Source organism: Prunus dulcis, chromosome 5 (assembly GCF_902201215.1).
Source record: "Prunus dulcis chromosome 5, ALMONDv2, whole genome shotgun sequence".
Taxonomy (NCBI): Eukaryota; Viridiplantae; Streptophyta; class Magnoliopsida; order Rosales; family Rosaceae; genus Prunus; species Prunus dulcis.
The window spans coordinates 11,573,107-11,583,821 of record NC_047654.1 but is presented as its reverse complement, the minus strand read 5'-3'; the positions used below and the strand labels follow the sequence as shown (position 1 = coordinate 11,583,821).

At 36.6% G+C, this 10,715-nt stretch overlaps 2 protein-coding genes across 2 annotated transcripts; one reads left to right on the top strand and one right to left on the bottom strand.

Annotated features, from left to right (window-relative positions):
• Positions 1-158: 158 nt before the first annotated feature.
• On the top strand, positions 159-2,813 carry LOC117628724 (ORM1-like protein 1). Its single transcript, XM_034361232.1, has 3 exons — positions 159-626; positions 1,625-1,773; positions 2,433-2,813. Exons 1-3 carry the CDS (start codon positions 450-452, stop codon positions 2,569-2,571), a joined length of 465 nt encoding a protein of 154 aa, XP_034217123.1. The 5' UTR covers positions 159-449; the 3' UTR covers positions 2,572-2,813.
• Positions 2,814-4,338: 1,525 nt separating this feature from the next.
• Positions 4,339-7,046, bottom strand: LOC117628529 (dof zinc finger protein DOF4.6-like). Its single transcript, XM_034361006.1, has 2 exons — positions 6,811-7,046; positions 4,339-6,341 (listed from the first exon to the last, which is right to left on the bottom strand). Exons 1-2 carry the CDS (start codon positions 6,832-6,834, stop codon positions 5,409-5,411), a joined length of 957 nt encoding a protein of 318 aa, XP_034216897.1. The 5' UTR covers positions 6,835-7,046; the 3' UTR covers positions 4,339-5,408.
• Positions 7,047-10,715: the final 3,669 nt, after the last annotated feature.

Below are 10,715 nucleotides of genomic sequence, written 5' to 3'. Positions count from 1 at the left end.
TGTGCCACATGTATTGGTATCTAAAAGTTGGTAAATGAGTTGGTGTCCGTAGCGTTATTGTTTTTGGGTGGGGTAAGAAAATGCATGACAATTAGGTGGAGGGGTCCATGGGTCCCTTTCGCACCAACTTCATCACCGACCGTTAATATTCATCAATCATATTCATTCGCTCCGATCTTATAATTTTATAATTTCCTAATAAAAAAGAAAAAAGGAAAAAAACACGCCAACCCAAAATCTCCGAATCTCAATCTCTCCTGCAAGGCAACTTCGCGAAAATCACAAATCGGGTTGTTTCTGATATTCTCTTCGGTGATGATGAGCTTCTCCTCCTCCTCATTATCACTCCCATCATCGTCGTTGATCTTAATCTTCATCTCATAGTCTCTGATCAATATTGTTTCATCCAAAAAAAAATATTCGAAAAAATAAAAAAAAGAAATCGGAAAATGTATGTGACGGCGGTTCGAACGACGGATCTGAATCGGAACACAGAATGGTTCACGTACCCTGGGGTTTGGACCACCTACATTCTCACGGTCTTCTTCTCGTGGCTCGTCGTCCTCTGCCTCTTCTCTTGCTCGCCTGGCATGGCCTGGACCATCGTTCACCTCTGCCATTTCCTCGTATTCTCTCTCTTATTTTCTTCAGTCTTTGTTTTTTCATTTGCTTATTTATGGATGAAGCTTAATTTGCTTAGTTTTCCTGTTATATACGATTGTTGTGCTGGATATGGAAATTTTTTGTTTGAATTTGGAGGATTAGGTTTCCTAGTTAGCTGGAAATTTTGAATCTGAATCATTAGGGTTTGATGTGGATGATGGAAAACTCATTAGCATGAATGAATATTGTGAAAACATTAGCAGAATCAACCACCATATGTAATCCTGTTTTAAATTTTTTTAAATTTGGATCAAATTGCGTAGTTTGGTCCTGCTCCTCCTGCTTAATCCCACACAAAGATGAGCAAGATTTTCAATCCTCTCGTAGGGTGGATGAGAAGAAACTTTCATGTTCAGTTTTGTAGTGGAGATGCGGTAAACTTATAAAGAACGATTAATTATAACTCCAAAAGAACTGGATTCCATATGTAGGCAAGAAGAATGAAATAAATATAAAATACTTTATGACTTCATTGTGTGGACTAATCATGTAATTTTAGACACACAGTTTCAGTTATTTAATGTCAGGAAAGTTAGATTTAGTTTGGCAAGGATCAATTTGTGGATTCTAAAGCGCAAATTTTTCGAATCATTATGGAAAATGGATTATTTGATTTTTGTTGAGGAATATGGATAGACAGTTTGCTTCCCAGGGTTATTGAAATAGCACACTTCGTATTGGTAGATGAGGACCTTATGTGGTTCTAACGACCCTTAAATTGAGTTGAAATTAAAGCTCTTGTCTATTTAGCTGGTGCTGATTTTATGTGATAAGTGTCCTGTTATGTGTTTTCTTGTGAATGGTAAAAAGTTGATGTCTTTCTGGAGATTGATCAGTTCTCTAATATTCTTTGTCCACTTTCTGACCCATATAGTAGACTTGATGTCTTAGTAGTCTTATTGATGACACTTTTAGTTACTTATTGTCATTTTTTTCTCATTGTCTTTACGTTTTCCTTCAGGTTACTTATCACTTTTTTCACTGGAAGAAGGGAACGCCATTTGCAGATGATCAGGGTATCTACAATGCGCTTACTTGGTGGGAGCAGATAGACAATGGCAACCAACTCACTCGAAACAGAAAATTTCTGACTGTCGTGCCTGTTGTGCTGTAAGTACTTTAAGTTTGCTTTATAAGCCTTCCAGATTGAGATTGGATTTTGAGAATGCAAACATGAAATGCATTCATTAGATGGACCATCATTTGTACTCTCGTAATTCTATCCCCTACCCTTTTTAGGAATGCAAATAGCAACCATGTAGCTGTGATTTTCACTCCTCCACAAAAGTGGGGGAGTGCATAGGAGCGTGTATAGCTCTGCTCTCATAAATTATAGAATTTTTTCCAATGGTCCTCATACATAGATCCCTTATACTACCTAGTGAAATATAAGTAACTATACTAGAAGTCATCACCTAAGGGACTTAAATTGAGTGACAATGTATGTAATTGCTGGACTCCTCGCAACTCCTGAAATCAATAGTTCATCCAAGTGAATGCTGCCCTTAAATACATTGCCCCTCACTTGTCCTTCAGTTTAAGCCCCTTAGATGAGCACTTCTTTATATGGTCAACCATTGAGTTTGCTTCAACATTGCTGTTATACTCGTGTCAAATTTTTGCTGGTTAGACTTATTTTGATCTTGTGTATAAGTCTTCCAGTAAGACATTGACGGAATATAATTAGCTTTTTGTTGGACATGTGCTGCTGCTGTACTGAATTTCCTTACCTCAATCTCTTTTTCTTACCCGTCATCCTTCCTTGGCAGGTACTTGATAGCCTCTCACACAACAGACTATCAAAATCCAAATCTCATCTTTAACACCCTAGCAGTTTTTGTGTTGGTAGTTGCAAAGTTCCCAAACATGCACAAGGTTCGTATATTTGGTATCAATGCTGATCACTGATCTGTAAAAGATCAAGTTTGACTATAGTTTTCTTGGTCTTTATCATATTGGCCTTCGAACGTAACGCTAAAATCCCTGTTGAAATGTTGAAAATGGAAACAATGTATTATTTTTTTGAATGAAGTGAAATTTTTACCCCCTCCTTCTCTCTGTTACATACCAGATGACTGGCAAAACGTCTGCATTTGATTCTCTCTTTGTAAGAGCTATTTTTGCTGAATTTGAGTGCTCATTCCTCGTTATTTATTTCCAGATGGAAGAATTTCCCTTTTATTTCCCCATGATTTAGATTCTCGCAAAATTTTATGGTGTATTTTTACTGTGGTCATTATGAAGATGGAAACTCGACCTGTCTCCATCTTGGTTCTGTTCACCGCAACTCTGTATGGTGCTATTGGGTTGACCACCCACTCAATTGGTTTGGGCCAAAATGGGATCATTGAATTGAAATTTCCGGACTATTTTGTACTATTTTTCCATTCAATTAGGTACAAATGACTGTTGTCTTCTCCGTTATAACCTTTAAGCCCAAGTCCCATCCCAGAGGGTCGTCCTAACGTGTTTCGCTACATTTCGAAAGAGAAATTTGAATTTGGGATTTCATATATTCAAAGGAAAAATGTGGCCATGAACATTAATGGTTCAAATGAACTCCTATTTGACCCAAAACCTAAATTTCATCTTAAAATCTCCCAAATTTTTGCCTTCTATTTGCTCATAACGGTTCATTTTATTGTACTACTGCGTGATGTTAGACATCTTGACTTTAGACAAATTCTGTGGACATTGTCTTGCCACTTTTCAAATAATAACAATTTTTCATTTTCTCCCCATTGAAATTCACGTGTTATTTTGATATCAATTCAAGGATAACTTATGTGAAACGGGTATATGTATTATTCCTAATTGTCTCTTTCAACTCTTTCAATACCAATTGGGATTTTTTTTTACATGAAATGGATATATGCACTATTCCTCTCTGTCTCTCAAGTCACGCGTTATTATAAATAAGCCTCTCTCCTCAATGAGGTTGAAATTTTGAATTCCTTGAAAAGTGCCATATAGCGACATGGTGATAATTCTGTTTGATCTGACTGGCTATATTAGCCTATGAGATTATGGGATTATAGGTTTCCTATTAGATTTGGCATGAAGAAAAAGATGAATCTATAGGGCAGGCAGAAATTTCACGCATTGCCGAAAACAAAGGATACTTTCTTGTGGTTTTAACTTTTCACTGAAGAAAAGGTGTGAGATAATTTCATGTCACCTTTTATTTGTTGAAAAAAACCTAAGCACAAAAACACAAGAAGAAGAAGCCAAAAGACAACACAACAAACAGATCCATCAACAACCATTCAGATCCAGTTTTCATCTTTTTCTCTACCTCTTTTTTTTCAAAAAAAATAATAACAAAAGCAGGTTTTTTTTTTTTTTTTTTTCTTTCTATAAATAGGTTGAATGGCCAATAGATTATTTTGAAGCTAGGTTTCATTCTCGGTCATTGTCATTTTCAACTTGGAGGACGACCAAAGCGATCTGATATTGTGGGATTTTCCCAAACAGCCCTTGGAGAAAGCTAAGTTGAATTTGAACTAGTTATAAAATAAACCGTTAAAATTTGGCTGGAAAAAGACCTCCATGATAGTGTACATCTAACAATTTGCTAGGTTATTATTATGCATACTCAAGTGGCTTACAGCAAGGAACCAAAACACAAAATATATATAAAAAAAAAAGAAAAAAAAAAGAGAGTCTAGATCTAGATGGATCAACTTAGTGGGGTGTATTATTCTTCCTTTAGCACACTTGCCAAGGGGAATGTTTGTGGGTCCCAACCAAGACCAAGGAAAGAAGGGTTTGTCAGATTTTTCTCAATCTTTCACTTGGACAAAATAAAATAAAAAAGAGGGGTGGCATGGAAGCAATGATCGTTCCTGGAAATGAAGACTGTTTGGATATAGTCAGTAGGTAAGCTTTTGGTTTGAGGCAGGTTTCAGTGGTTCTAATTTGAACATGGGAAGCTGCTTTTTTGAAGAGTACTTTATTACCAAGTCATGTGGAAGAATCAGAGGATTCTTACCTGGCTGCATATATCTCTAGCTAGCTTTTCTTCTCCCACTTGCTGCTTCTTCATGGACAGATCCCTGTGTAATGGCCGGAAGAATCTATGTACTCTGAATAAGACCTTAAACTAAATCCTGCTAAGAGAACATAAGATATAGCAGATGCAAAACATCCACTGCAACTCCACATTAAATAAGCTTAATTAGCTTTAATTAAGTAATCAAGTCTCTAATATTTCATCCATCATGATATATATATATCCTTACAAATGAAGTTGCACATTATACATAATTATTTATTGTACCAAGCCAACCAAGGATCATACACATTACAGTGGGAGCGGGCTGCCCTTTGCTTTCTAGTGGTGAGAGAAGAAATTACATGAAATCAAGGGCACATTCATACAGTGCATGCCTCTTCTACTCTTTGCTACCCTAAAAAAAATCTGGGCTGGTCTTGATACCATAGCTTCTATATCCTCACAATAAGTCACCCATTTTTTGAAGCCAATCTAAAATAATAAGCTTCAAAAAATAATCCACCATGTACTACTTCAAAGAGTAAAGAGAATTCCAAGCCAAAAAGAACAAAGAGAAGGCAAGGCAAGGTGATAATTAAAAGAAAACCCATGTATCCTATTCTGTTAGTTATGAAGAAATCCAAACAAGTCACCCACCATGAGAGATTAACAATGAGTTTAAAATCAGAATTAAAGAAGAAGAAAAAAGAAAAGACCCCATGATTTTTTTTTCCTTATCTTCTTATTTTAATTACCATGATCCTCCTCCTAACATTCCTGTCCAATACCCAGTTGAGTCTCCATGCTCCTTGTTCTGCTCAATCCCTCCTCCAGTGCTTGAAACTTGCTTCAAATCTTCAAATGGGAACAAAAGCCTCCCACTGCTCTCTTGAACACCTTGCAGACTCCCATATCCACTTCCAAGCCCATCCAGGGAAAAATTAAGTGTTGGCTTGAAATCCTGCATAGGGAACCCAGATGTGGTGCTATATACAGTGTTGTTGTTGTGGTTGTTGTTGGGGTCTGGAACTGGCATAGGCATGAAGGAATTCAAACCCCTTGAAGTCAATCCAGTGAGAAGCTCCAAAGCTGAGAGGTGAGATGTTGTGGTGGTGGTGGTAGAAGATGGGGAAGAAGCAGAAATATTGATGTGGTTCTGCTTGTTGCTGTTTTCCATGTTGTTGTTGTTGTTGGGCAATTGATGATGTTGTTGATGATGATGAACCAAATGGTCAGAGATAATATTCCTGAAATCTTGATTAGTGGCTGGAAAAGTCAGGTTTAGATCTTGGCCTTGATTAATCTTTGGGTTTTGGGGTTGTATCAGATCAGGAAGCCTTTTGGATGCTGAAGAAGTAGAAGATGTTGTTGTAGAAGAATTAGCGGCTGCTGAAGAAGATGATGATCTCTTGTTCTTCCTTGAACCTCCCCCAACTGGGATGTTTCTGAGGGACCCACCTTCAGTCCAGTACCTTCTACAAGTCTTGCAGAAGTACCTGGGCTGTGTGAGGCTGTAGTTGTTGTAGTAACAGAATTTGGTGTTGGTTGAGTTGCACCTTGGACAGTTTAGGGCTTGTTCTTTCTGAGGTCTTGCCTTCCTCTCTAAATTATTGACTGCTGCTGCTGCTGCAGGCTTAGGGCATGTATTTGTCACTATCTCTTCTATTGGTTTCACCACAATTCCCTTTAAAAAGCCAAGAAAGGGAAAGGATTTCAGATCAAACAAAAGAAAATGAATAATCACCTAGTACCACTGGAGAATACTGTAAATTTAACGAAGATGGAGCAGAAGGACAAGCAAAACAAAACAAGAGAGCAGCTGCTTTACACTTTTTCAAAATTATAACAGGCAACAGAAGAAAAAGGAGAGAAACAAAAACAAAAGAAAATTGGGGTCTTTTTTCCTTTATCACCTAAACAAAAGGTAAAGTGAAACACCATGTTGAAGAACTGATAAAAACTAAATCCAACTGAGAGTGGGGACTTGCACTGATCACACCATCATCTTTACAAAGGAGAACCCAAAAGGGCCATTCATTTAAAGAACAAAAAGATCCCATACAATAAATAAGCTTCTTGTCTAAATTATTCATGGAAAGAGAGAAGAAGAAAAAAGGGTTGATGATGAAAAATGAAAATCTATATCTATATACCTGTGGCCACTGAGCAGTATCCATGGCTGCAACAAACTGGAGTACAAGAGGAGCTAGCAAGCAAGAAGAAAACTGTTATCCTCAAAAAGAGAGAAAATTCACTTTTCTTGAAACTGGTTACAAAAGCTGGAAAACAAAAAAGAAAGAATGTTTGTGAGCGGGTTTGTGTGTGGACGTTCTGTGTATGTATGGCCCTTGCTTTATGTGTTGGGTGTATGAGAGAGAGAGAGAGAGAGAGAGAGAGAGAGAGAGAGAGGTTGCTTTGTGTAATTTTATAATAGTAGTAATATTCTTTTCATTTTTAAGTATTTTATTCTAGACATCCGAGAAGGAATATTTGTCTGCAGATTTAGTAATTTAATATGATGGTCTTGCACAATTTAAAATAAGACTTTGTGCCTTGTGGGTAGCTTTGGATGTACTGTACAGATACATATACATCTCTTGGTGGTGGCTTTTCTCTTTTCTGACCAGAAAAAAAAAACAAAAAAACAAGGCCAAGTCAGATTTCTCTCATTTCATTCAATCATCTTAACCCCAGTTCTTCTTATTTGTAAGCTGCTTTTTCTGTTAAAAGATAAATAATGTTTGTTAGCATGCATTGTTCAGAAAATGGACAATCTGGATGTCACATACATGTTCAAGTTGAATTGGGTTTGCTGATGAATAGCTAGCTATTGAGCATACACATCACTTTACTTGAGAGACAACCAGCAGACTCCAATAATTTCAATATCATACTGTAAAAACCCTTTATGCATGAAGCATCCAAAATGACTCAGCATTCATTCCATGGCATGAATGAATATGGCAAAGCCCTGTTGCTAGTGCTACTTGCCACATGGGCTCATAACAGACGGTTAATTAGCTAGAATCAAGTAGCTCAGTGACAAATTTAATCATGTTAAGACTTTTTCTTTATATAGACACCAGGAATTACACTGTCTTTACTTAACTTTGGAATTGCTTGTTTGAATTTTTTTACAACTTTATGTAACTTTGATATTTCCTTTGTTTATACTGACAGTCATAATAAAAGCCTTCTCTGATAGATTATTTGTAATAAATTTGATGCCAAATTTGATGGCATTATGCAGAAAATATAGGTATGAAAAGCGACTTGACTACATAACTACTGGTTTAGAGGTTTTACATATTCTCCTGAATGCCGACTTGACAAAACCCCATCTCTTTCCAAAAATGACTCTCTAACATCATACTTGTTCTACTATTTGACATTATTAATGCAGGAGATGTATTTACACTTGAATTAAAGAACCATTCAATGAAATCCCTACATTCAACTACTTCAATTTTGAGTATTATGATGTTTTGGTCCTATTTTTGAAAAGTGAAATTTGTTGTTGCATTTGACTATTAACGAGCACTAGTACGCGTTGCGTTGCTACCAATACATTTCATTGAAAGTCTTAGGAATTAGGATGAGTTTCTGACTAGGTTAATTAGTTTAACAACACGCATGCACTAAGTAAATGTCATCAACGATAGATAGTTGTTGAATATTCTAGAAAGTAAAAATAAGTATTAATGTTGGAGTGAAATAGACTACTTCATGTTGCTCTATCTCTCTGGCTGAAGTGAATCAGTCCAAAGTATGACACACGTACGTCTACAAAATCTTTTCATGACATTGAACTCAGAATAGCACTGATCATAAATCATTATCATTTGAAAATAAACGATTACAAAATAATCTCTTGTATTCAAAGCATATATATATTTATATTATGTTGCAGATCATTCGCGATCTCATAGTTTAATGCAAAAAGAAAAGTGAAGGATGATGATGATAACCATATTTTAAGCACATCAATTAGCCAGAAATTACTTCTATCAAATGTTGCTAAATCCAAAAGCCAAAAAAAAAAAAAAAAAAAATGCATTTTGGAAGCTCAACCAAACCGAAGTACCAAACATTCCCTTAACCCTGCACATGCATTATTATGCATAGCAGACTCAGCCGTTGTTTCACTTGTCACTTAAGATTCCAAGGGGTCTGTGTTGGTTAAGTAAACGAGCGACACGTGGACGATGCACTGAGCCACTGACATCTAACTTGAATTGAAGCTGAATGATTGAACTTGAACGGCCCTGATTGGCTGGGCTCTTCCTTGTCATCATGGCCTTGATTGATGAAAATGGGACCCTCTCTGCCTCTCCATTCATCAATCATGTAGGACCATATGATATATATTTCTTTTCTTTCTGAACACATCTGGTATGACATTATTAGAATACCTAATCATATTTCCACAATGGCCCCCACCTAATTCTACTTCAAATCCCTTTCGGTAGTACTAAGTAGAAATTTCTTAAATTTTCAGGTGAATCGCGCTACGCATCTAAGTTTAATCATACATATAAACAAGAAGACTTTTTTGTATTTACGCTTCATACATCCCCTCTTAATGCATGAATTTCTTGTTTGTGTATGGTCGGACATGTGACATAGTTCACCTACTAAACTAGAGAATTTCTCAAATACTAGAGACATTAATTAGTATTTCATTTGTTTTTAGTATAGTTCTATAGGCTCTTAACATCGACACATGGAAAACACCTATTGATTTTATTAATATACCTCACCTACCGAACTAAGGAATTTCTCAAATGTACCAAACACCAATTAATGTGATAGTGTTTTATTTAAGTCTATAAGCTCTTAACATAGACACGTGGGAAACATCCATTGGTTTGATTAATACGTTAAAAAAATAACTTAATTAACTTAGTAAATTAAAGTCTAAACCTCAAAAGTAATGACAATTTGTCCTACTCTGTCAACAAATTATCCGTAAATTGTATGAAAAAGATTATTTGTACTTGCATGGTTGTCCCCTTACCATTTGAAGTCTAAAGACATTTTCATCACTTCTGAAAGTGTTAGGTAAATAAGGGACCTTTTTTGTTTGAACAACTTTGAGAACTATTTATTCTTTTTTAATATATATATATATATATATATATATATATATACACTAGATTAAACTTTAATAAGTTTTAAGTGCAGTGATCTACACTTTTTCCTCTACAAATATACGTGGCTATTACTGTATAGAGTTGCAGTAGACTACAAGCAACTGTACCATATCAGTACCGTTGGCAAAACCGGCGCGAATAGAAGCCGTCAGATGTGGAGGCATCTTCAAAAGGCAGGCCCCACACCCCAGAAAAAAAACAAAACAAAAAAAAACCTTGGCATGGTGCCACGTGTGCGGTGATGTTGAAGCCAAAAGCACAAGAGCCATGGCCAGCCATTGAAAATCTCGTCTAAAATTTTGGGCGGTGGTGGAGCGTTGTAGGGTGGGACCCACGTCATACATGCGCATGCCCATCCATCATCTCCAAAACCCTACCAAGGAAGAAAAGAATCCCAATCGCAGATTCAATAAGAGCCGTCCATCTGATCAAAAAGATCAGAAAATTCGTCCCAACCCAACCCGCCATACGCCTAACCTAGGATGATGAAGATGATGTCACGTGAGTGGGTCCCCATGTTGACGTGGACCGCATGTGGATAGTGCGCCACACGTCAGCAAAAGGGGTTTTAGGAGCAACTTGGACGATGACTTTGTCATACACAACACAACACATTTACACATCACTTTCAAAACCTCCTCTCCCTCCATATATACATATAATATTAATACATGGTCAAAGTGAATATGTTTTGATCAATGTGAACTCATAGGATGATTCCCACCGTCCGATTTGGCCAGGCCTCCTTCCATAGTAGCTTGCAAGATTTTGTTCTGGACCCACTAAATCTCAGTTGAATTTACACCAACTTCCATCTTTGTGCTTCATGAGCATACATATGCGTGAAGTTATTCTCTAACAACATCTTTAATTTGGGATATATTTTCCAACTGCTATTAAATTAT